Source organism: Melopsittacus undulatus, chromosome 1, assembly GCF_012275295.1.
Source record: "Melopsittacus undulatus isolate bMelUnd1 chromosome 1, bMelUnd1.mat.Z, whole genome shotgun sequence".
Classification (NCBI taxonomy): Eukaryota; Metazoa; Chordata; class Aves; order Psittaciformes; family Psittaculidae; genus Melopsittacus; species Melopsittacus undulatus.
Window position 1 is genome coordinate 112,084,132 of NC_047527.1, and position 27,896 is coordinate 112,112,027.

The following is a 27,896-nucleotide window of genomic DNA, read 5'->3' on the forward strand; positions in this document are numbered from 1 at the left end:
GAGCTGCATTCCAGCACACAGTGTATTTTCACCCATTATTCCTGTGAGAAGTATCCTTAGGGGTTTTGATTTATTTTTGATTTTGCTTTTGTTTAAAAACAGACCTGCATTATGCTATATGTGTCCTAAGCTGAATTCAAAATCTGACGCTTAAAAACTTACATGCAATAGAAATGGTAAGAAGAGACTAGCACATATAGTGACTGTAATAAATTAAGTATGGGGTTTAAGAGTAGGAGTTGCCTTTACTTCTTATCCAGCACCTTAGCCAGAAAGACACTGAGGCTGAATTGCAGACTAAACCATGAAATGCATATCACCCAAAGTTTAGGCCATCTGAAATGTCCATCATTTTGGCTTCTGCAGCCAGCCTATCCTAGGACGTGGCCTATTGACTGGAAGAGGTTATATATGATTCACATTCAACATTATAAACTATAGTCAACTAAATTTAGGGTGTAAACTGAAAGAAAAGACAGTGTCAACCAAGCAAGCAAATTATTTTCTGGATTAGTGACACCTACAGAGAGCAAATTAAATTATCCCCAATGTCATCTCTTTCTTTGATCTATCACCTCCTCTCTCTCTTTCCTTCAGCTCTTATCTCCTCCTTTACTTCATACACATGCAAACATGTAGTTTCTTCACCTCAGAAGTATCTATTATCTCTGCTAGAACCTTTCTTACCAGTTTTCCGTTATGATTGCCGATGTTGTTCCTCGTAACTTCAGTGCTGGTTTAATTCCTGGAATTTCTTCACAGTGTCAGTAAAGGGTCAATTTGATAGAGAGCATTTCAGCGAGGCAGCTTTTCTGAAAACAGTTTTTGTTTCTTGCACCAGATTGACATTAACATGTTTAAAATAAAGCAAGCTGGTATTGAGATACCATGTGTGAGTGTAAGGAGTCTAACGATTGTGCACTCACAGAGGCAGGATCTGGCTGTATTTAATAAGGCAATAATGATCCTGGTTTACATGTTATATTGCATCTTTTATTGGATTCCAAAAGGAGTACAGAGCACTTTATGCTATGAATGGCATAGCAAACCTATTTTATTCTGGAACAGCAGCTACTGGTGGGAGTGAGGAGCAACAACCATAGTATAACCCTCCCATACATGACAAGGAGACAAGGGAATGACTGGGAGAGAAGAGAAATATCTGACTAATGTATAAGGGGGTGATTTAATTATAGGCAAAATGTAATTTCCCAAATTGGAATGGGTCAAGTTACACGAGCAGTAATATCCCCATCTTCCAAAATATGCCATGAAGTGTTTGGAATATTGATGTGATAGCTCAACTGTTTCCTATCAATGGCTGTAGAAGGACAAAAATACCTGAACTGCATAAATTCATTCAGACCTCTCTCTTGCATACTGAATTTAGCTGGGAGGTGGCCAGATCTCTGGGGGGGAATATGTTTGGCACATTCACAAGGAAAGCATCTTCTATGGTGAAATAAGAGTTTTCATATATGCAACAAGCCACACTGTTATCCTTGAATGATCTTTGTTAAGCACTAGAAATCCTCTAAGGCTCCTGACTATAGTCTCTAAGGATTCTGCACATCCTCATCCAAACTGAAACCTCATACTCACTCATCCTACAGCACAGACCCGCCTGTTGCAATCAAACTGTGTTGATTGTGTTCTTCCTCTACCTGATGTCCAAAGACCCTCATCTGAATCATAGAGTCATAGAATAGTTAGGGTTGGAAAGGACCCTAAGATCATCTAGTTCCAACCCCTCTGCCATGGGCAGGGACCCCTCACACTAAACCATGTCACCCAAGACTCTGTCCAGCCTGGCCTTGTACACTGCATTCACAACTTCCCTGGGCAACACATTCCAGCACCTCACCACCCTTACAGTAAAGAACTTCCTCTTTATATCCAGTCTAAACTTCCCCTGTTTAAGTTTTAACCCATTAGCCCTTGTCCTATCACTACAGTCCCTAATGAAGAGTCCCTCACCAGCATCCCTGTAGGCCCCCTTCAGATACTGGAAGGCTGCTATGAGGTCTCCACGCAGCCTTCTCTTCTCCAGGCTGAACAGCCCCAACTTTCTCAGCCTGTCTTCATATGGGAGGTGCTCCAGTCCCCTCATCATCCTCATGGCCCTCCTCTGGACTTGTTCTAACAGTTCCATGTCCTTTTTATGTTGAGGACACCAGAACTACACACAATACTACAAGTGAGGTCTCATGAGAGCAGAGTAGAGGGGCAGGATCACCTCCTTTGACCTGCTGGTCACGCTCCTTTTGATGCAGTCCAGGATATGGTTGGCTTTCTGGGCTGTGAGCACACACTGAAGCTGGCTCATGTTCATTTTCTCATCAATCAACACCTCCAAGTCCTTCTCAGCAGGGCTGCTCTGAGTTTCTTCTCTACCCAACCTGTAGCTGTGCCTGGGATTGCTCCAACCCAGGTGTAGGACCTTGCACTTGTCATGGTTAAACTTCATAAGGTTGGCATCAGCCCACCTCACAAGTGTGTCAAGGTCCCTCTGGATGCCATTCCTTCCCTCCAGCATATCAACTGAACCACACAGCTTGGTGTCACTGGCAAGCTTGCTGAGGGTGCACTCAATCCCATTGTCCATGTCAACGACAAAGATGTTGAACAAGACCAGTCCCAACACTGCTCCCTGAGGGACACCACTTGTTACTGGTCTCCAGACGGATATTGAGCCATTGACCACAGCTCTTTGTATGCTGCCATCCAGCCAGTTCTTTACCCACCAAGTGGTTCACCTATCAAATTGATGTCTCTCCAATTTAGAGACAAGGATATCATGTGGGACAGTGTTGAATGCTTTGCACAAGTCCAGGTAGATGACATCAACTGCTCTACTCCTGTCCATCAGTTCTGTAGCCCCATCATAGAAGGCCACCAGATTGGTCAGGCAGGATTTCCCCTTAGTGAAGCCATGCTGGCTGTCACCAAGCATCTTGGTTTTCATGTGCCTTAGCATGCCTTCCAGGAGAATCTGCTCCAAGATTTTGCCAGGCACAGAGGTGAGACTGACTGGTCTGTAGCTCCCTGGGTCATCCATTTTCCCCTTCTTGAAAATAGGAGTTATATTTCCCTTTTTCCAGTTGTTGGGAACTTCACCTGACTGCCATGATTTTTCAAGTATGAAGGACAGTGGCTTTGCAACTTCATTTGCCAGCTCCTTCAGCACCCACGGATGGATTTCATCAGATCCTACGGACTTGTGTATGATCTGAGTGACTTACAATGACCTGAATTATCCTACTCAAACTCCCCAGGGCAGCTGCTATACACCAATGCCCCAAATCCTGTAAATCACTTAAATCCCTTAAATTTGGAGTGTCAAAAGTCAGAGAGGATACCTGTGCTGACCTTGTGGGAGGATGTGTGGACAGTGCCTGCAGCTGACTTCTGAGCACACCTGCAGATGTGGGATCCACAGAGAGAATTCCTGAGGGATTTAAACAGAAGGGATATGCAATCTGTCAACAAGAAAAGGACTCCAGTTCTCGTCCCCTGTATTCTCAAAGGCAGATCCAGCTACCTGGCCTTTTATACCCTTGCATCTTTACTGCCACTTTCCTGCTCCTCCAAAAGCATTGTTTGGAGCATCCCATTATGCAATAGTGGGGACATCGGGGAAAGCTGGTATGTCAACATTGACATTAGGTGACTTCTAGCAACACAGCCTGTGTGATTACACAGTTTATCATGCCTGCACTAACAGTAACATTTTACTGGTGCACCTGTGTCAACACCACTCAGAATGAGTCACTCACCCTTGGTACATGTACGAATTACCTTCCACATTTAGTTTGTCAAGGAGGCATAGGTCACATCTGGCAGAGTTACTGAGTCAGTGCTCCAGGAATCTGAAACCACTACTCCCTCTACTGAACTCATTCACCCGCTTTTGTAAAAAATTCTATTTCACCAATAAAAGGCTGTCAGCTGTAAGCTTTAAAGATTTGAGCTTGAAGGAGCTGTAATTATTTCTCTAGGGCTCTGTCGAGATTTCTGCAGCTTACACTTTCATTGTTCCCACATGACTTTGTATTTGTCATAATTTTTTCTAGAGCTGGTACAAGTTTTCATATTGTTCCATACAAACTGAAAATTGGAGATCAGACAGTATATGTGAATTGTGCTTTAAAATCTGACTGTCAATAATAGGAACAAGCTGGCTGAATGATTAATGTAGTGATTAAAATGAGGTGTTTCCTTGAAAAGCCACCTTTGCTTCTGGAGAGACAACGCGACCTAATTTGTTCTCCAGTTAACTACTTTGCTTAGTAGCATAGTGTTAACCCAGGTGATTTTGTTTTCTCTCTTACAGGACCTGAATGTTCCAGAAACTTTACTTCATCAAGTGGAGTGATAAAGTCCCCTGGATTCCCTGAAAAATATCCCAATAGCCTTGAATGCACTTATATTATCTTTGCACCAAAGATGTCAGAGATTATACTGGAATTTGAAAGCTTTGAGCTAGAACCTGATTCAAATACTCCAGGGGGAGTGTTCTGTCGCTATGACCGATTGGAAATCTGGGATGGATTCCCTGATGGTAAGAGAAAAATGGACTGTGATATGCATAACCATTATGCTGTATGGGCTGCAGAAGGCATGTGCTCATTTTTTTAAATGTCACTGTAGAGAGGTCCTTGCTTGATTTATGTGAAACGAGTTGAATTAAAGAGAAATAGGGAAAATGTTCTGTAAATTCATTCAGTAAAGCATATCACAGTGTGAGCAATATTTTTTAATGAAATATGTTAAATTTTGAACGGTTAGCTTGAGGGAAACCTCTGTTTTTAGAGGGAATATGTAATGGACTTCCTACACTAAAATAAATTCAATATGAAGCCTCATAATGTGTCCCCAAACTTTCACAGCTAATATATGAGTATTGTCCAGAAATTTCCAGCTTGCACAAACTGGACGTCAGGTACTAACCGTCCAAGCTGTGGAGGATCTGGGTTACAGACCAGCTGTCAAAGCAGAGAATTTCATTGCCAGAGAAAACGTGGTGTCCATACAATTGGAATCATAGTGACTAAATGATTACCCAGGTCAGTAAACAGCCATGAGTTATTCATTCTGGCATTTTCAGTGATTGGGCACTGCAGGGTTCCTCCCTCTTCGTGCTCTGTCTTCCAGCAGTACAAGCAAATCCAAAGGTTTTATCTTAAATAGATTAATTTATAATCTTTGGTTAGCTGGGCACATGTGTGAGGGTGGGTGTAATGGGTACCCTTCTGGAGCTTATTTCTCTGCCACATCAGTAATTTTCCACTTAGTTGTTGAACACACTTGACCCTGTGCAAATACACTAAGTACATAGCTGGATATTAGCTAAAAACAATAGTGTCAGTGAGCCATCATTTCACCCTGTGCCCAATCTCATATCCCTATTTTACATTGAGACTGATGAGCAAAATAGCTGCATGGTTTCTCTAGCAGTGGTTTTCCTAGCAATGGGTCCACAAGGTCCATGTCCCCTGTAGGTAGGGCAGCCATGTACTAGATCTCCAAGAACCTCAGCTACATAGGCTGTGGCTCTAGCGTAAAAGGGACTATTCCAGCTGAGTGCCTAACCTTTGGTGTGACCAAACACCAGTATGAATTGTGCAAACAGCTATGTATCCAACATCTGCAGGGGGCCTACAAGGATGCCATGGGGAGACTCTTTGTCAGGAACTGTAGTGACAGAGCAAGGGGGAATGGGTTTAAACTTAAACAGGGAAAGTTCAGGTTAGATATAAGGAAGAAGCTCTTTACTGTGAGGGTGGTGAGGCACTGGAATGGGTTGCCCAAAGAAGTGGTAAATGCTCCTTTCTTGAAGTATTCAAAGTCAGGTTGGACAGAGACTTGGACAACATGGTCTCGTGTGAGGCGTCCCTGCCCATGGCAGGGGGATTAGAACTAGATCATCCTAAGGTCCTTCCCAACCCTAACCACTATGACTCTATGAAAACCTGATTGTTTGTGATGCCTTTTTCACTTGTTTCTATTTGTGGCATAAGCTGATAAAGAGAAGCATCTTGAAGCTGACTTCTTAATTTTGTAACTGGCAGTAAATTTCAACAACTGAATATTTATGTTGTTTGTGTTAGGCACTAATTACAACTATTTCAGTTTTCCACTGGTATGATAACCCATATTTATAGACATTTTCTTTGCTTTTATGAGCAGCAGTGGCAGTTCCTACAAATTGGTAATCCTATATTAATATTTCATTTAAATAAAAACATATAACTTAAGGAACATATTTTATTAATGCAGTTAAACTTGTCTGTTTTCCTACATAAATCCCCAATATAATTTTAATTAAAGCTTTTATTGATGCTGCAGTAAATAGGTATGTGCTTTTTAATTTATATTTGGTTTTCTTTTTGGTTTATGTTCAATGGGTTTATCACAGCTCTCTTCAATCCATTCCAATAAACAATGAAGAAAGAGCCATAACAGTATCTGAAAGACTATTTAGTATTTAATGTCTCAGTTAGGAAAACAGTATTGTAACATTGCAATAATGATGTCTGGAGCATTTAATAATAGGTTTATTTGTATATAGGCCAAATCTGTCCAAGCTGAATTCCTGTAGAACTTCCATTTAATCTGACATGTGAAAAGATGATCCAATCAATCAATTTATGGGTAATATTACCAAAGAGATGTGCATTCTTTTTAGTGTCAGAGAGTTTCAAAGCCATAATTTCCTTGTTCAAGATAGTGACTGAGCCATCCTGAAGAGCAATTAACAACAGGCATTATCAGCCTTCCAATTCCCTCACAAACTGTCTAAACCCAAAATGATGCTGACATCCAACAAGAGTGTTTACATGTTTGTAAATATTCACTGAATTTGTAGACTAGAAATAAATGTTCCCTTAGTTACAAACTATTGGAGGTTGTGGCAGTTGTTGGGAAATGTTTGCTGCATCACTTCATGTAGGACAATCCTTAGCCAGCAGTCAGGCTTTCTTGTTTAACTTAACACTACATAGGCAGAAAGAATGTGATTGCTCCTCTATAACTGCATCACAGAATGAGTGGGAATTCTTCTCTCTGACAGGGAGATCTATTTCAGCTGAAGGGCGAAGCTGACACAGGAAACCACTCATATGACCCAGGCATAAACTGAAGATAGGAATTAAAAATGTCTAGATATCAGAAAGAGAGTATCCAGATAATCAGGGGAGGGCAGAGGGGGGAAGGAGAAAGGAAGGCAAAATAAATCTAATTTGCATCCACATGGAAGTAGTAAATTTCTGAAAATATTAGACAGTATGGTTACCTTTGATGAAAGGAGGCTCCCCCAGGGAGTCTTTCAACAGTTTGTCCATTTCCCATTGATCCATGAAAAAATATTCTGAAGCTATATTCACACTACTAAATAAAACAGGGCCAAGGCATGATTGTATGTACTTCTTAATTGCTGGCATACTCTCATGCATCATTTTAGCCTATATCAGTTTTCACTTTCTCAAGCAATTCCTAAGGACAGTTTGGAGGACAACAAAAGCCAGGGGTCATTCCCAACAGGCACTGTGGACACAGGCACATTCAGATGGAAGAGCTCTTTGAGAGTGAGATGTGTCACACCATTAGTTTGGTCCCAAGAACAGCCCTGGCTACTGGCTGCAAGTCCAGAGGGTGGTCCCTGGCCTGCTCTGTTTAGTGATGTAGGAAGCTATTTTGCTTTGTTATACTGCTTTGCTATTCACATGCCCAGCTGTGCTAGAGGTTAAAGCCACCATTGCACTACACTGATACAAACATGAAGTAGAATGAGTTTTTAAATGTTTGGAAAAAGAAATGCCCTGCTCCACAGCAATACAGCTGTGATTTGCTAGGATGATGGCAGTATTTTAATAGGACACAGAAAACAGTTTGATGGAAAACAGTTGTGGCTGCAACCAGGGCAGAATTAGTTGGACAGCCCTCTGAACATGTTGCTCTCACCCAACTCTGGAAACCAGGCATCAATGTTTGAGCTAGGTACTGTCAGTCCCTCTGTTCTCAGCAGAGAACAGCACCCCACTCTGATCTGTCTCAGACATTTAAGGTGCAGTTAATGGAGCTCTGGAGGTTCTTATCTCATTGATTGTGCTGGGAGCTATGAATCACTAACTCAAACATAAACTTTAGATACCTAAGTTAGAGCAAATGAAACCCAACATAAGTGGAAAATTATTTAACTGGAAGATTTGATCAGCTACAGTGAATAGTTAGATAGGAAATTAATTTGCTGGTTCTACATTTGGGGTTTTTTTCCCTTCCTTTCCCAAAAAAGGAAAAAACCAAAAAAAAGGCAAAATGTTCTCTTAAACAGATTTTCACAACAGTGTTTAAAAGGATATGTCAAAAACAGTATGTTTCCATTTACATTTTGCTTCTATGTAATTGCCATTTTTCTGATTTAAAACAATTTTCTGTTAGACAATTTGACAGCAACTGTAGCAGTCATTCACAAAGATGTTAATTCTGAAATGTTCTGTCACAGTCGTGGAGTCCTCAGCCTACCTGGTTGTCCTTTTAGTGGATTGACTCTGGCAAGTGCTGAGTACTTGCGGCTTGATTCTGCAAAACATGCTCTTATCTTTAAAGCATGTGAGCAGTTAGATTTACTTTGAAAGGAATTCACCAAGGACACATTCAGGTCTGAAGTTAAACACTGGGTTAAGTGTTTTGCTGGTTCAGGAGGGGAATGATAGGCATTTAGGAATGCCTCAAACCTGGCATTTTGTTTCTGCATCACTGTATGTCAAGAGCACCCTTCAGCCTCTTCTCTTGAGCAAAGCAGTAAGTGAAACAAACCCTGTTGGAACACATTTGGAAGCGACAGGTGCACGTTGCAAATATGGTACAGAAAAGGAACTATGGTTTGATGGACATAATAAGTGGAGTTAGAGCACAGGAGTGAGTAGATCACAGAATAGAACTATGTGATTTTGCATGAGTAAACTAGACACCAAAATATCTTTACCTAAGGCACAAATATACCTCAGCCAGCCTCAGCTGAAGCAGTCCATTAATGACTTTGAAGAAAAATAACCCACTCAAAATGAGGTCTAGCTTAAGTGATGAATTGCACATATTCATCATGCAACTCTCTTTGAAGGTCTATAGACTGTCTACTAGAGCTCAAAAGTAATTTAAAGAGGTTCACATATGGTTTGAGAACCACAGGCTAAGCGTTGCTGCTTCAGTCAATACCACAAGAGCTTCCACTGAATTACAGAGCACAACAGAACACTTTACTTCAGCCATTAACATCAGTGCAAATGAAGGTTGCTATCAGTCTAAGTGCGTTTCTCCTCCATTGTGGTTGCTTTCTGCAATCTTGTGAGAAGCTATTAAGATACAAGAGTACACACAGTCTCAGTGTAGGTGACTACTGGACTGTGATGATGGGATTCATTTTTCAGCTCTTTTCTCTTTAGCTTTCTAAATTGTGTTCAAACGTTTTGTCAATAACAGTCATACTGCTGTGAAAATGCTGTCCACAGCACACCAGCATACTTTGAAAGGCCAGCTTTAAAAATCAGTAAAATGGCTAGTTAACATAACATTTCTTTTTATGGAGTCTGGTTACCATTTTTTCTTTCTTGTATTTTGTTGACTTGAGTCTTTTTCATTGAATTCTAAAAGCTAAGATTGCAACTGGATAAGCAAATGTGTATTTCAATGAGTCTCAAAATTTCCTGGTGTGTATAATGTTTGTACAGTAGAAAGGAGTTAGTAAGGATAAGGTTCCTGTTTAGTCTTAAACCACCCGCCATATTCTAGATCTTCCAAACTCAGCTCTGTAAACCATCAAACATACATGTTAAAAATAATGAAAGATTCATTCAAGTTCTGGAACTAGATTTGCCATTTTGGGAAAAACTTTCAAAACAGGTTTCTTTGTTGCCCCTCTATCTTTTAACCTGAAAATTACTCAGTTTTCAACAATATCATACTATGCTAGTGGAAAGAGAAGCCAATGTCCCAGAAACAGCTACAGCATGGCCAGTCAAATGAAGTAGCTGGCTAACCAAAATGTCATTGTTCTAAGGGTAACTTAGAAACATCCTTGGGTGAGGACATCTCCAAGTGACTCTCACTTGAAGCCTTCCTGATGTATCCTGACAAAGCAAGATGATGGCCTACAGGTAGAGGCTGCAAAGATCTTTCTGGCCCAATGACTTTTCAGCACCTGGTTCCCTAAAATTCCCATTTGGGACTGTAGAAAATCTATTAAAAAAAAAAAAAAAAAAAAAGCAGTGGCATAATGTACCTAAGCAGACAGCAGTATCATCCCCCAAATGATTGCTTAGATGGTGTTCCCCACATAGCGCTTATTTGATGTGGTGATACCCAAAAGATTTGATAATTTATTGTCATTCAACTGTTTTCAAGACTTGAATGGAAAAAAGAACTTTGTGTAAGAAGAATAAGAACCTCTATTTCATCTGTTTCTGCTCGGATCAATATTGTATAAGCTCAGTAGGCTAAAGATTACATGTGTAAAAACAATTCAATATCACTTTGTGTCATATTCTAGAAGATTTTGCTTTTGCAATTGTAGCTAGCAAAGGGAATAGTACTGTGATAGCAGAGCCAATCTGCAGACTGAAACACAGAATCACTAAATCTGTCTTAAAAATTATAAACCAGTGAGTCATGGGGGACCTTAAAGCCTGTCTGCTTTAAACAAAGTTCTCTACTGTTTGTCATTTCAAAGAGGCTTCCCTACAGGAAATGGGAGGAGGGAGGTTCAGAATGCCGTAACATGGTGGCGTTATCCTCCTTATTTTCTTGCAGTTCGGAGCAACATTGGAAGCTATAATATTGAAAGCTGTCACAGGAATGAGCAAGATCAGAGTTGTTTGCACATAGAAAAGGCAAAAGAAAGAAGAAAAATGTAGCAATTGGAGTGGGGGCAGTATTTTGTGTTTTTAAGAAGCCATTAATAGCAACAGTCTAAACCAACTTACTCTAAATAACAACACTAAAACTTTAATGATTTCTAGGACAAGGAAGAACTCAAGTCATATCCTCTGTGGTGTGTTTCGTTCTGTTAATAGTGCACTGACCTACTCTCGTGAAAAAGGGCTGAACTGGCAGGTATTCTAAATGCCATGGGATTGCCAAGGCAACTGAAGACTGACTATGGCCAGAATAGGGATAGAAAAGCACATGCTGGCAGCAAGAGTTATAACATCTGAGTTCCTTCTTTCTGGCAGTTCTAGGGCTTTACAGAAATGTGTAGCTTACATAATAAAGTCATTCCAAGCTGGAACTGTTTTAGTAGCTGGAAAATGCCAGTAAATGACTACAAAATTACGTTAGCTGAAGATTTTATTTGAGTGGAGAATAATTAGAAAATATAAATATTTTACATTTTAAAATGAAAGTGAAATGGACTTCCTAGGGAAAAGACAAGGTGTTAATTTAAGCCTGGAAAGCCAGTGGTGTAAGCATTAGAACAATGTCTTATGATTATTTTCATGATTGACTCCATGGATGGGTTTTATCATTATCTTTTATATTGTTTGCAAGCACAGATGTACCACCATTCAACAGCCTAGGGACCTATATGTACGGAATGCTCGAGTGCTTGAAGGCCACATATGTCAGTAGTGAATTGAGTAGCTTAATTAAGGAAAAAGATTACCTCACTGCACAGGAAATCCAGAAAAATATCAGGAACTGGTTCTTGCATTATTAGCACTGAAAGAGATCATGCATGTGTGTATATATGCGTGTGTGCTGTAACATAGAGATATACTTAAGAAATCCTTGATCTTTTGAAAGGATTAGGATTTTTCTCTTGAATTATTTACAGTATTCTTTAATATTGAGCATACAGGCAAAAGATCTATATGGGTGTGCTGAAAGCCTAAATAGGAGGTGATAAGGAGTTATTAGTCATATCCTCAATACGAGTGCAAAAGTGTTTTTCTAAATTCGCTATAAAATGAACAGATTATCTGCAGTATTGAGCATGAAAACCTGGAAAGTGCTGTTTGAAATCCTATTCCCAGAGCATATTGTAGAATGGTGGGCAAATCGGGCCATTCAGATGTCCTTGTCATAAATAGGTGCTTCAATCACACTTTGGAAAATGTAATTTTGTGCACCGTTGCCCTTACTGTATACTTTAAAGGAACCTTTTTGAAATCCTAGTTCTTTATATTTTCAGAGGTTTATGGAGTTCCATTTCTGGAACATTTTAGAAGGGTAGGGTAAGCAATTACTAGGGTAGGCTAAGCAGTTACTAGGCTAGGCTAAGCAATTTATTGCTCACTGCTAAGTTATCGATGAAACTGTGATTTTGAAATGTTGCAGAGGTTCACTATTTCCTGCTGAGGGGCTCTCTTTTGGAAATGATTGCAGTAGCATCTATTGCTATACTAGAACTGGTAGTTTACTATTATATCCTGTCTTTTTGCAGTTGGTCCGCACATAGGACGTTATTGTGGGCAGAACAACCCAGGACGCGTCCGGTCTTCAACAGGGATTCTTTCAATGGTATTTTACACTGACAGTGCAATAGCAAAAGAAGGATTTTCAGCAAACTACAGTGTGTCACAGAGCAGTGTATCAGAAGGTCAGTATTTATGTATCCCACAGAGTTTCTTGGAAAATATTCTTTGCTATGTCTTCTTGCACTCCAGGTGTTACATAAAACTTTAAAGAGACCTTAAATAAATAAGATGGTGGGGAAGATTTGCTTCTGTTTTTCTTTTTTCTTACTTTTTTTTTCTTTTAAAGAACAGCAGCCCTTTGAAAAGCAGTGCAAGAAGCAGAATTCTCCTCAATTTTATTCCACAGTATTGCCAGGAAGTCAGGATAATTATTGTGACAAACTGTGCTGACCAAGGAAACACAGGAATGTAGAGCAATTGAACACTCACATTAAAACAATGAAACATTGAACAATGAATGCAAGATCCAAAGCCTCCTTTTATTACATAGAATAAGCTTTGATGATTGATTTCTTGAATAAACAGAACCCTTTTAATATATGTGCTCTTGTTAAACCATTTCATAAGCTATCTAAGCTTTGTTCTGTCTCATTTTTTTTTCCCAGTTGCCCTATTTTCATGCTTACCTTTTGGACAGAGAAGAAAATGAAGTGAGGGTGATGCAGGCAAATAATGGGCTTTGTTAAACGTGTCCTTGCAGATTTTCTTGCTTTGCTTGATGATAAAGTACACACTTCAAATAAAACTCTAGCTCTTTCGTCCAACTTACTGAGTTTTGAGCAGATTCACCCAGATTGGATGTACTTGTTTAGTCAAAGAAGTAACAATAGAAAAATTAGTAAACTGAATTTATCATCACCATTACTCTGAACCTCTGCCTCTTTAATAACTTCCCCATACACACATAGCCAGGAAGAGGGAACAGGAAATACCCTGCCTCTGTTGATATGAAGCATTCTTCATCCTCCATCTCCCTCGGATTGTACCTCCAGCTAGTTTGGCTTCTCCTTATATAGGTGATTCTCCTACCCCTCCTAGCACAGGCCACTTGGTCCCCCATAGTCATCCTCCCTGGGCTGTAGAAGGAACATCACACTGGAGCCAGAATTAACATCTGCTATGCTGGGATGCCTTCAGCTCTTAAACACAGTACAACAGAACACGAGAAGTTAGTGTGTGTGAAAACCTTTTTGGATTACAAGAGAAAACAATTTCTATGACACAGACTTAGACAGAGAAATTATTTACCTCAATTTCAGCCACATTTGCTCTTTGTGTTGTCAACACAGAGAGGGTGACCTCCAGAGGACAACTCAGCCTACTTGTCACAAAGATGTGAGGAGACCCCAGGAGGTACTTGTCCACCTCAGTGGGCTACAGGGAAAGTACACGTCTAGAACAAAACTAGACACCTACTTTTTAGATATTTTAATATGACTCCCATTTACCATGTCTTGCATTCTTTGTAGTGGCTTATAGCTCTCCTGATCCCAGGCAGAAGTTAATTTATTTTGAGACTTGCCCTTACATAATTCAGCTTCAGTACTTTACCCAAGGCCCATAATACATTGAAGCAGCACAGAAATGTGGGAAAGGGTGGTACGACATGGGAAATGCAGTTTGGCAGCAAGTTTAATAATTCAGTTATGGGGCACCCTGACTACTATTCCTATAAAGTACCCTGATAGCGTTTCTGAATAGAAGTTTTTGCATCCCACATAAAATATTTAAACAATTTTTTCAGAATATTTTAATTTTCATTGAAAAATCAGAATTTTCCTTATTAAAAGCTTATTTTTCACAGCTAAGGGATTTTGAAACCTTCAGCTCAGCACTCTTCCCTCTGTGAGAGATACATCAGCTCCAGAAAAGATGTGGTAAAAAGGAGTGTGCACTCCACACACTGGTATTTTACCTTGAACTGCTAAGAAAGGAATGGATTATATTTATATATTATGAAGTCACTAAAAAGAAGTGTAGGCACTTGTTATTTTCTCCGGCCTTTGCAGTGGGGTTGGTAAACTTTTGACAGCAGGGTTCATGAACAGCTGAGTGTGAGGGTCCACCTAAAGCCACTGACCTCGGTTGCTTCAGGCCAGTGCAAGGTTGAAGCCTTTCTTTTTGAAGACTTACAGAAGAATTTAGTCTCCATGCCCTACCAGCCTTTGGATTCACTATAGTGACTAGGATGTCAATTGATTCTGAATTGTCTGCATATATTTTGTATCAACAGAAAGACTGGATGGAGACGATCAGCATTACAGAAGACTTGTTAATTCCCTTAGGTCGTTCGTCTCCTGGCCCGGATTCCAATTTTGCTGATCAGTTTCTTTCCAGTGTCCAGGATCCAAAGAGAATTGCTAAAATTCTAATATTTTTAAAAGATTTTGTACTTTTTCTACTGGTGTAAATAGCTTTAAAATTAAATTATTTTATACAGTTGCCTGGTTTGTCTTTCCAGCCTTTATGCATAATTATGAGTTGAACATACATTGTTTTGTATCATGAACCCACAGAAGTGCCTGTGCCACCCTAGAAATGAGAATTCTATTGTCCTATATTGAAATGGCTACAATGCTGGGCTAAAAATATTTGTATAGCATTATTATTGCAGGAATTGCCATGGCAACTTGAATGACAGTATTAAGAATGCCACCATAAGCCCATATTGCCTCACTCAAAGTTGCTAAAGAATTCAGAGTCACATAAAAATAAATTCTTTAGATATTCATATTCAAAGCAGGAAAATGTTCTCATTATTCAAAGCCTAAATCAAAAAGCTGACCATAATAATGATGGTAATTTATTTTTCCTCAGATTTCCAGTGCATGGAACCACTAGGAATGGAGTCGGGAGAAATTCACTCTGATCAAATCACTGTCTCCTCCCAGTATAGTGCTATCTGGTCTTCAGAAAGGTCCCGGCTAAATTACCCTGAGAATGGATGGACTCCAGGGGAAGACTCTATCCGAGAATGGATACAGGTAAATAGATAACTTTAAAAAAATATTAATAATACTCTGTGGTGAATGCAAAAGAAAAGACAAAAATAACAAAGTAAAGGACTTCCACATAATCTGAGAATCACTGCAAGTGAATAGCTCACATTCCTATTAGACACACAGAAAAAGACTAACTCTCAAAGGTATGAAAAAAGAAAAGGTCAGGAAGATTAATTCTTCTGCTTCCCACGTCTATTGTTTTTTCAGTCTTCTGGGCACAAATAACAGAGATTTCGGTTTAGTGGAAAAGTCAATATTAGTTTAACATGCACTTAAAGTGGAATGTCCCAGTAAACTGAGCATGTGCTATGTCTCTAGCTGATTACAGTTAAGCATTAATACAGCACGGTGCTTTCATGCACTCAGATTTCACCTCAGAAGGCCTATGTTCCTTCTAGAATATGTTACACATCAAAAGAGTTCAATGGTTTCTGTCTTGTGCCTATTCTTCCACATCCTGAAGCACAACATTCATTAGCAACATTGGCTGCCTCAGCTTTGCTCTGTTAATACAGGAGAAATCATGCAATCATTTGTTGACAGAAAGAGACTCCTTGAGTTCAGTCAATCTACTTGGGCTTACTGTTTGCGATTTGTTATTAGGTCTATAGCTTACTGGCACATGACCAGGTTAAGTTTATTCATATGTATTACTATATACAAATAACTTATACCATCAGGCAAGTATTAGGTGGAAAAAAAAGTTGATTTGTCTCAGTTATAGGTTGACTTACATTCTTAGTTGTAACCAAGATTCTGTTTCTGTTGGCAAAAGCTAAGAGAAACACTTGAGCATATTAGATCAATACTGCTGATATTGAAAACTTGTTCATGTGCTTGAAACGTTCCTCCTGCTTCTGTTGTTTTCTATAGGAAATTACTAACTGACATGTAAAAACAATGCCTTATTAGCCATCCTTATGAATGTTCACATTGGTGTTTCCTGTGAGGTTTGCTGTCTGCAAGAAAGCTTAAAAACATGTTGAGTAGTAGTTAGCAAAGGGAAAAAAGAGGGGAAATCTTTCATTTCTGATCCTTGGCACGCAATGGGACTCTCAGGTGTCCTGCTTAGGGGTCCCTACACATCCTGAGCTCTTGGTAATCGCTAATCATACTTCAGAGTGGCAAAAATATTCTATTGATCCTTTTCCTTACTTTGGAATAAATGTAAAAATCCCTGCAGCCTTATCTAAGTGTAAAGCTTGTTATTAATCATTGCCACTTGCAATCCATGGAATGCACACAGAAAAAGGGTGGAATGCATCAGAATCAAATTCCACATGTTTCATCTGGTCAGAGGGCCACCCGCCACTTTTTCTTTATTTCCTTCTTTTCTGCTGTCATTTATACATTATGACTGGATAATGAAAACAAGAGAGCTACTCAAACTTTATTCATGTTTTCTGTGTGCTTATTAACTTTATTAATTTATGATGACTATGTACATATATATATATAGCTTAATCCCTTCACTTAGAACTAGATCTCTCTGAGAAAAAGTTTCAAAGGACTTTTTTTAACCAGTAACTTTTTTAATAACAAACACACAGGAGAATCCAAGCTACTCTGGGATTTATGCTTAACACAGCTCAGGGTACTTCGAGCCTCCTACCCATGAGTTTCCCAACCTCCTTAGCCTTCTGCCATAAACCAGGGTGCTCAGGGGCTGAAACAACCACTGAGCATAACTTTTAGCAGCTTTATGCTGCTTCTAGATACCACATCAGCCGAGAAGCTGGTGGTTGTTCATATGCTATACTCTCATGCCACAGCTCTCACTTACTTCACCCAGCCCCTGATTTTGAAAAGGAAGCATGAACCTTTTCCCTGAGCAACCTAGCCCCAAGGCATCTCCTCCATTGCCCATGGCCCATATGGAGGGACTGGCACCCCCAAGGCAGACTTTATGGCAGAACAACTAGACTGTAGCAGCCTTCTCTGCAGAGCTAGGTCTTCTTTGCATGACTGAGCCTGCAAAGTCTTGCCTGAAGATTCATTGCATTGAATAGGCATTAACAGAAGACCTGTTAATCATTTCTACTGGTCAATCCATGTAACAGAAGCAGCCAAGCTAGTTTGGAGATTGAGTATACCACCCTTGTCTTTTCACAGGGTACAACAGTTTATCTCATCTTTGATTCCATTTGTGTCAGGAGGATATTAATTCTTACACTTATTTCTCATGGCTTAATTCAATACTGACATTGCTAATTAAAACTTCCAAATGTGTTCTAAAACCTTTCCTGTTAGCTTTACTTGGTGATCTTTGAGAAGGGTGCTAAGCTTTTCAGACGAGCAGGCACCTCAACAACAGAGTCCTTGTGCATATGAACCTCCATCTTCTACAAAGTCTTGATGCCATTGGCAATAAGCACGTTGCAAGTTTGTATCTGGATGAAATATTGAAATCCCATATTTCCTCTGTACAAATATTCCCAGGAACAGATGTTCATCTCCAGGAGAGCTTACAAACAGCCAAGGACATGTAACTGATAAAACACTCTTAAATTACCTGTAAGAAAAAAAAAATCACGGTGTTTTATAGGAGGAAGGCTTTTGTATAGGAAGGACTGAGGTCACTTTGTTTTGTTCTACATGCTGTTGTAAACTAGACATTTATGTGAAGTATATGCTTTTGTGCAGTACAGCGTAAACAGTTTTTTGCTGCACAGTGCAAGAACTCAAGAACTCTAGAACATATTCCACAGCAAAAAAACAGGCTGGAGGATACAGCAATGCTGAACTTGTAACTTCACAAGTGAAAATTCCTGCCTACATGCCCTTGTCTCAGAGATTTTGTGTGTATCAATATTCATTAATTTCTTCACAATTGCAGGTTTCCAAACCTGCACACACACTGCAGCTGGTTAAGTAGTGATGTCTGCCTTCAAACTGCTAATATGCATATGAAACTAGGGCATATATATGAGATATGTGCTATCATACATGGGAAAAACAGCTTAAAAATTCAGCTCCAACTGCTAATTTCCTTTGTGCACCGATTTTTTATACAGGAGAAATATTATAGCTCTCCTTTCCTTTTACCCCTGCCTTCAAGGTTAATGTTTTTGCTAAGACAAACAGAAAACCTCAGTTACGTATCAGCAAAGGGAGATCAGCATTGATAAAGGACGCCTAGAGGGCATGTGATATGATTGTCTCCTTAGAGGTGTTGGCATTTCTTGGTCTATTTCACTGAAAATAGTTAGAAATATAGTGTTGGCTTGTTGTTAATAATGGATTTACATGAGTTCCATCTATGGACATGAAACCCATTCTTTGGTGGAAAAACGAGTTTGTTCCTTTCTGCTTGACAGGGTACTAACTCCTGACTTCATCTCAATGCTGCCTGCTTTCATCAGGTTCTGCTAAGTGAAAGCTGCTTTTCCATTCCTCTCCTTAGTTGTTGAAATGTTAAAGCTTATATTCAAAATATCCATAGCACAGTCACACCGTAAGTCTGCACAGTTCTTTCTCCATTTTAATTTTACTCTCAAACACACTTTTGAAAATTGCTCAACTAACATGAGATTTGGAGTGACTCAATAATCAGAAACAGTCACTTCAGATTGAATTTCTTCTTTAAAAACACATTAATAAACTTTGTGGATTTTCTAATATGAATGGAATAAAGATATGCATGAGGCAAGGGTTGCCAAAAATAAGCATGAAATTAGTTTTTTGTCATATGGGACGTTATTAGCTTCTCAACCTTAAGCTCAACCTACTTGTTTATTACACTCGTGTTTCACACACTCAACTGCCCTTCAGTGTGAAATAGCATAATTTGAAATAAAAAATAAAACCAGCCCTTGAATTTAATCAACAGCGGGGAACTGCCATTGCAATGTAAGTCATTGTCCCTCATTAACGTATCCTTTCACAGGAAAAATAGTATAGGGTTTCCATTTCTGTAATCTGAACAACAAACATGTTAATAGGTATCAGTTACCAGCCAGTTGCAGTACTTAGAACCAGTAAGAAGGCCCGTGCAAGGGTTTCACATCTGGTTTTAGTGAAACTGTTCCTGTCTGTGGTATTTAAAATTTAAAGAACTCCTGTTATTGTGCAATTGGGAATCCTAGGGGAGTACAATGTTAATGAAATCCATAACGTGCAGGGATTTTATGATTGCATTTTCAAGGCATTCCTTCAAAAGGGGTGACTGATTTCTGCCATGGCAGCAGTATTTTTATGGAGTAGGTTTAAAGTTTGTATTTAAGAACAGCAGTTACATTTACACTTATCTGAAAAAAAGTAACATGAAATCTTTATGTTTAGGGAACTTTTTTGCATTTTATTTCTGAAGCCACTGAGCCATGGGCTGCTGTGTATGAAAAGCCTTGCACCTCAGGGATGCTCCACTGGGTCATGGCCATCAGCCCTCCAGGGCAGCGCAGGAGCCAGGGGGAGCTCCAGGAGGAGTGCCTGGCTGGATAGGTGCCGTCAGCTACAGACGCTTGAGACCCACGCCACGTGTGTGTGGTTTTGAAGGGAGACTGATTGCCTATTACCAGGGTCACTGGGAACCTGTGCCATCATCAATCCTCATAATAGTGTGGGTTTTCAAACCCACAAGGAGCAACACCTTCTGGGTACTTTTATTGCAGAATCTGTATGTCTTCTATGAAAATGTTTCTTCTGATGCATATAACACAAACCTTTACACTCCCACCAAGCTGGATGATAGCTTCTGGGTGGCACAATTTTTCTCATATCCTATAACACTGAAAGAGACCTTCAGATTGCCCAGAAAGCAAAGCATGTTTGTTAATGACACAAGCTCCTCAGTTCATATTATGGCTGGGTTTGGACAAAACCATAAATCCAACTTTAAGAATCCCAGTCTCAGATCAAAACTTTGCAGCCATAAAACAAAAAAGCACTACTCTCGTGTAAACACACTCTGCCGGTTCAAATTTGTTCCAGAAAGGTTAACAGGGGGTTAACGTAAATAGACATAGTACTCTGGATTGGGTATTATCTGTCATTCTGCAGCTGACGTAAGGCCATACACTAAGATGAACTCCTTATTGTGTATTCTGCCTAAAATGACATAAATGGTTAAGTCAGTCCCAATGCATACTGCTGGGTTTTTCAGCGAGGCACAGATCTGGTATCACATGTAAACAAATCAAGTCAGATGTTAGCACACGGAGCAGGTTTGGTCTGCTCCCTTTTTCCTCTGCCTGCCCATCTCCACCTTGTCCCTCAGCCATCCCTTTGGCACCTATAACTCTTGCAGAGTAATTCTTTAGAACTCTAGATGAGTTGGCCCTAGGAATATCCACTGATCTGCTGCATAATTCTCCCTCTGCATCTTGCAGCATTTAGGGATCTGGAGAAAGGCCAGAGAGGTAAGAATAGGCCTCCTAAAAAAGCAGCCTGGGAGACCCCCCCCTTGCCTCCACTGATTGAAATATCAGTTGTTTATTTAACACTAACTCTCCCATGCAAGGAAAATATACTTCCATTGATTTAAAACACTTCTATGTATACACTACTTCATCAGAATGAGGGGGACCTCTGAGGTGGAATTTTCCTTCCACATTTGTCTTCATTCTTTTACATTTGCAGTAAGCTACATTCTTCATTATTCTCTCCTTTGTAAGCGAAACCCAGGAGCATGCCTTGTTGATGTGAACTGGTATATAGATTAGTACAGATTTATTCCTGTAGCACTTCTGAAAATAATTGCAGTTCATCATTTGATGTCTCTACCTTTCATCTGTGTCATAGCTTATTTCCTTATCAGGTATTCGCTTAAAAATAGTCAGTATTTATACATGCTGCTGCACAGCACATTTGTTTCATTAACAGGTTTATTCTTACATCAGGCAGCTGTCGAGGTTGACTTTACCGAGCAAACTTATCTAAATATTTCACATGAAAGCTCAAGGAAGTGAATGTCGACAATGCCTGTTATTTTTATTCTTATTATTTCTGTTTCTTTTGGAGTTTGATACGGCAGTGAAGTGCATCATATTACTGCATGGAAGAACATGGAACCTGGGAAACCTCATCCTCCCAGTCCTCCTAGCCTTTGAAGGTCTGCCTGAGACCTGAATTTCAGAGACTTTGTGGCAAGGCTTGCCCATTATTAGGGAGCACAGTGACATGAAAGCACAAAAACTGTTAATCCTTTGTCTTCTCTACCACTTTAGAATACAAGTCATGTATTTGGTTCATGTCATTTTACACTTTGTAACTGCACTCCAGAAATTACAACAAGCAGAATTGGCTTTGCATAGAAAAATGTTACAGTTACCTTACGGTCTTAACATGCTTTGCACATGGGCAAAGAATGACAAAAGAATATTCCTTTCTGGAAATCACAGCCGGTACAGACTGTGACACAGCGCAGAACTGGGGTTAATTGACCCAGCAGGATAGATTCGTACCTTTATTTACTGTGACATGGGAATAAATGGTAGAGTTTCACAAAGGCAAGTACTGAAATTAGACAAGAGGGAAAGGGAGAAATAAAAGGGCCCTGCAACCTATGAAGATCTTTTTGATTATTCAAAGTGCTTTAAGAGCTATTTTAGTACCAGAAAGTTCCCAGCCATAGATTTATCACTCTGGGGAGGCTGGAGGGATGCTCAGAGAAATGTGCAAAACCACTGGCAGCCTTATTGCTCCAGAAGTGCAGGTGCAAAATGCAGTTTAGAAGAAAATCCTGTCTACCTCCCCCTGACATGTTTCAGCATCAGCCCTATTACAGACGGGAGTCCTGTGTGGCTCCGAGCAATCCTGCACACAACATATGGAGGAGCAGCAGAAGCAGAGCCCCTCCAAGGCTCCACTACCAGCCTAATCATTATAATAGTTTCAGCTCTTTCAGGGGATCCATTATGCAGAGATCTGAGTAGTTTGTGTATAACTCTGTAATTACCTATGCATCCACTTCCCAGTCCAGGCCTACATCCCCTCAATGGCTGCAAGACAGATGGCCCTTTAGAACTGAGATAGTGAATTAAAAATGTGTCCAGTAAAAACACTGATTCAGCAACTCCTAAAATAATTTTGTAAATTTATCTCATTTTTACTAGCTGGTTCCAGAAGGGAAAGAAATTAAAACCTTTAAATACGGCTTTAAACACAAAATCACAGTTGTTGGGGCTTTTTTTTTAATTCAATCATCTTTTTCTTCTACTTTCACAGAAATTAAAGCCACTTGAAAAAACTCTGTACAAATTATTCCTCTCCCTCTAGTTTCTCTTTCCTTTCACCAGGTTCACGTTTGGCTTGACTCAAAATGTTTGTTAGAGTTTTCTGCTTTTTAAACTGCCATCAAGCCAAAAAATCAGTTGTTTGTGCCATTCTGCTTGGCAGGGTAACTCTCTCCCAGATGGCTTGCGAACCCCATGAAGGATGAGGCAGCCTTGCCCATCCAGCTACCAGGCACTGCAACACATCTGCTTCCACACAGCCAGGACTTTCTGCAGATGTGAAGAATGGTATCTCGGGAGGAGATTTTTCTGAGTCTAGCAGAAATAAATTAATCTACAAGATTAGGCCAGTGTCAAACTGCGGGTGAGGTAGAGCTCGAGGCTAGAAGTTAAGTGACTATGGGTAGTGGCTACAAACACAGCCTTGGGTAGGAACGCACAGCTGAGACAGGTTATAATAAGCAGAGTTGTTACTGAGCTAAAGGTCTCAGTTCTCATGGGGCTGACCCTGGGTTGGAGATGATAGGTGTACTGCTAAATGCTTTGCAGAGGTGATTGTGCATTTTTATTCACTTTTTCTGTGCCTGCACAGTAATATGAAACTGAGGAGTTCATGCATCCAGTGGGCCTTTCCCCACCCCAGCATCCATGATGCATATAACTGAGCTATTATTTACCTCCCCTGTCCTTGTGTCATCCTGATTTTCTATCCAAGTTTCATTCTGTTCTGCCCCTTAGGTGATGTTTTCACAGCAGTAGCAAAATAGGTAAAGTGGAAGGATAAATGAGATTTCTTCCAAGTGGTAAATACCTGTCCTTCAGAAAACAACTTGTCTTCTTCCCACATGAAAAAAAAAAATATATATATATATATCAGCAAGTAAATGCTTCTTGTTTTGCTTTATCTCTAATGTTTTCATTCAAGGTTTTCAAAAATGCTTTAAAAAGGCAGAATAAATGCCATAGCTGTCTAATAAACAAAGCCTACTAGGAGAGAAAATATAGCTGACCAAACATTAACCTGAGGTTTGGTTCCTCTGTTTTCAGGAATAACTGGCTTCTCGTCAGAGAAGCACTGTTTATACATAATTTCCACCAACCATCTGTACCTATGTAGTCTGGTCATTCTCTTTGTTGCAGCCTCCTCTGTGGAACACTTTGGGCCAAACTAATTTCATGTGTTGATCCTTTGAAGCTGTTGAAAATATCAATTTGTTCTATTGCATATAACACCAGGGCATATTTTAACTGGACATATTTAGGTTATAGATTATAGTACTGTAGACTAAGGTGGCTTTCAGCCTTAACAGAGACCGAGCCAGCTTCTCCATTGCAAATCCTGTTAAATTCAAGCCACAGGCTGAACAGGTGACATAGTGCAATTTTAAACTGCTCTTATCAGGCCCTAAAAATCAACTGTCCAAAGGAGTGTTTCCCCCTTTCATGACAAGCTTAACTAAGAAAATGCATTCTATGATTATTTTTAAAAGCCACAACACTTAAAAATCAATAGCTTTGCTCTTTACATAACTGGAGGTAGAGCAACTTTTAGGGAGGCAAAGTGCGGTTACACAAATCAGGCATCATTAGCTGGCCAAAGAAACCCTGGAAAAGAAATCCCTATGGTTGAACTTCGAGTAGAATGACAGAGCTGGGGAAAGGCAATCTCCCTCATTTGCTTTAGTACCAGGAGAAAGTTGTCAGGGCTTGGCAGCCCCCACAATCCTTTCTGCTGTCTCACTTTGTCCTCCAGCAAGGGACGAGAGCATCGCTCACAGCAGAGAGAAGGTCTCCCAAATCACAGACTCAGAAGTATTTCATCTACACATGTGCATTCAGGGAGCTATGAGGGACATAGCAAAGAAAAAGCAAAATGATCTTTGAAAGCATAGTCTTTGTCCCTCATTTTTCACTGCACATTTACAGTACCCTCACCATGCCATCTGACTGCAGCTACCTGACGCTTTTTTTGAAAGCAGCAGAAACTCATATTTTAAAAAAGCAGTGACTTGCTTGGTGACCCAGTAGTAAATTAAAATCATCATACACAATGTGTATGAAATAGAAAATCGAATTCTGGTGCAACAAAACTGACAGTTCCATTTAACAGAAAATAAATGAATGCAGGCTCCTGTGGATGAATGACTGATTTAAAGAGGCTGTGCCGATTTTCCAAGATGAGAAACCCAATTGCAAGAAAATACATGTATGTCTATGTGACACAGGTTATACACCTATTCTTATTGCCAGTGAAATTAGGCTTTAAAGGTTTAAAATCTTAGACACTGACACTTTTTTCCTCATTTTGTTGCTATTTTTTTAGAGAAAACCCAAAGCCTGAACCTTAAAAACACCTAAGTTTAGAAAATTCTAGTGATTTCAGTGGAACTCTCCCTGACATAGTCACTGCACAGTCAGATCTATCTACACCATCAAGGTGTGCTGTCTGAGACAGCAGAGGTTTAGTTCTACATAGTATATCATCCCACCTCCAGCTTCCTACACAATTAGCATAGGTATGCTGTGAAACAGGAAGAAGCAGAGGTTATTTCTGTATGTTTGCACATGTGTAATATTGTCTTTATATTCAAAATACCAAAAAGCATTGTAACTGAAGTCCTCCTGCCTGTGCCCTCTGATTTTAACAGAACAGCAGCTGGCAAAAAAAAAGCTACACAACTTTATAGGCAAAATTCACTGTTTTCCACCCAAAGCCCAGTTATTCACATGTGAACCAGTGTGGTAGAGAAGCTTTGGATTACTTGTTTCCCATTTGTGCATTAGCTGCTCAGTACACTTAGGGGAAAAGAGTCCTACAATTATGTCCTTCTCTCAGAATAGAGTGGTTCTGCAAGTATTGCTATAGAGTTTCTCTTTTCTATAGTTTCTAAGACAAACTGGGAAGGTTACATTCAAATTGTACTAAATAGTTGTCTTCATTCCAGATCAGAGGATTAAGCTCAGGTTTAAAATTAAATGTAAATTACAAATAAGTATTCAGCAAACGTTAATTAAAAGTATTACGTTCCTGATTCATTTCTTGCTCAGCAAGGGTTCCTAAGTATCTTAGCTGGAGAAAGGGGCCATTCACATTCCTCCTTTTTTTGACCAAGTCATTGTACGTGTCTTAGGTTATCCATTTGCAAGTTAATGTAGTGCAGAGCAAAGGTTTTCATTTTAAAGAAGTAATATTTCACAGCAAGATATGCTCCTGCAAGATGTAAAACATTCTTTTCTCTAAAGCACTGAGAGTTAATCAGCCTTTCTGTTCATTGCTACAGAGAGGGTTTGAATGACATAAGATGCTGATTACTTAGATCCCAGAGTCTATAGAAATCCCAATACGATTACATTTTCCTCCTTTTGTTATCAGAGTTTATTGTATCTTGGTGTTCAGGTTTTAAGTAGTTTTCAAGCAAAAAAAAAGAAATTAAGAAGAAGGTATTTTCTGAGTCTTCTGAACAACGATCATGTTACATCAGAGCACCACATGAATGCATAAGGTGGAGCTGTGCAAACGAAGAGCAGAAGGATCATTCCCTATCACTGCATGTGCACTGGTTGCATTTCATACAGTAGTGAGCCCATTTCAGGGGAGCACTGCAGTGCTCTTGCATTTAAATCCAACTCCTTCAAAGACACTAAAAATATCACACAAAGCTAATGTCTACCAGTGGCAGTGCTTCTCCGGGCCCACTCACAGCATTTCTCTTTCACATTTGATCTTTATAGTTTCCATACTGGAGTGATTTGGTTTGCTGAATTCTGGAAATGTCTCAAGTTGAAATGCTAGTGTATTAACCTGCTGTACTGAGTCTCTTTTGTTTCTCTTTACCAGTGTGCTGCTTGCCAATTTTTACAACTACAGCAGATTTTACTATTCAAACAGAACCAGATGGAACACCAGTTCAAAGAACATGTCAGAATTAAATATTTCTTTTTTAATTAGTTGCTTCTGATTTATGCAAAAAAAAATTAACATAAGAGTGGGAGAATGTGCCATGAATCCAGATGCAACACAGCCCACACAAGCATTATCTTTCCTCTGTCAGAGACACAGAGGTCTTTTCTTTCATTTCTTCCTATTCTTTTTTTCCTTTTTGTTTCTGGATTTCATTTTTTCTTACACTTTCTGCATCTTTTCCTTATTGAACAGCCCCATAATGTTGACTATGGTTCTCCTATGTTTATCATTTCTCATCATTATCTTAAATTTTCTCTTGTAGAAACTGGCAGATCTTCCTCTAAAAACATTACTGTACTCAATACAGCAATCCCAGCACTAGTATCTTAATGTGATAGCATCCTTTGAGTCTATTCTTTGTTGTCAGTTGGAGGAATCTTTATACTTACATTTTTTTTCTGCTGCAGAGAAACATTTGGGCAGAAGATGAAGATTGTGAGGAATATTTCAATTGCTAAAGAAAGTTTATTTCCTTTTTGCTGCCAAGCATTCCTATTTCTTTGGCATGAATGTTTGTTCATCTTCTCTTTCACGCTTCCCCATTTTTGCCAAGTCACATAACCATTGATTCAACAAAGCATACTGACTAAGGGCAGTTGTTAGGCACAAACTAAAAGTTGAGCATGTGATTAGCTGCTTTCTCTTCTGGGGCTTTCAGGATGCTGCTGTCAAGGTCAATGAGAAAGACTTCAGTGATTCAGGAGAGATCTTACTAACATCAATGTCTCCTCTTTTTTTTTATGGAGCTGCCACAGTATCACTGAGAATTTTGCACAAGGATCTAGAACAGTTTACAGCCTTAACTATTTTCACTAAAACCCAGGATGAATATTTACACCCTGTCATTAAGCAAGGACTTGTGCTTTTGTAACTCATTTCAAGGACAAAGGCTTTTGAAAGTAATTTTCCAGCCAAATTAATTATACTGTTTTCATAATTTCTAGTAAAGCTTGTGCCATTTCTGCTTAGCATTATAATCTTCTTTACTTAAAGCTCAGTAAATAAAGGAATTGACTGATAATTGTATATACATCATGGAAGAGCATGATTGGTCAAATCAACAGCAACAACTAATAAAAAAGATCAACTCTTGCTTAATTAAATATTTGACAGAAGAACGGTGAAGCATCACAACAGTTAATCTGACTCAGAGCACTGTATGCTATCTAGGGAAATGACACAGTTCTCTGAAAATATTTACTTTGGTATGTTGTGTCAAGTGATGGATTATACAGCTTTTCAAGCCACAAGAGATGCCCACAACAAAAAGCTTCCTGTTGTTAAT

At 39.5% G+C, this 27,896-nt stretch overlaps 1 protein-coding gene across 5 annotated transcripts in view; it reads left to right on the top strand.

Annotated features, from left to right (window-relative positions):
- NRP1 (neuropilin 1) overlaps positions 1-27,896 on the top strand; it is a 115,439-nt gene that overhangs the window by 48,676 nt on the left and 38,867 nt on the right. For all 5 annotated transcript variants that reach the window (XM_034068387.1, XM_034068394.1, XM_034068399.1 and 2 more), the window contains 3 exons: positions 4,334-4,561; positions 12,440-12,595; positions 15,291-15,457. In XM_034068387.1, coding sequence (XP_033924278.1) covers positions 4,334-4,561; positions 12,440-12,595; positions 15,291-15,457 — 551 coding nt within the window. The remainder of the gene's footprint in view (positions 1-4,333; positions 4,562-12,439; positions 12,596-15,290; positions 15,458-27,896) is intronic.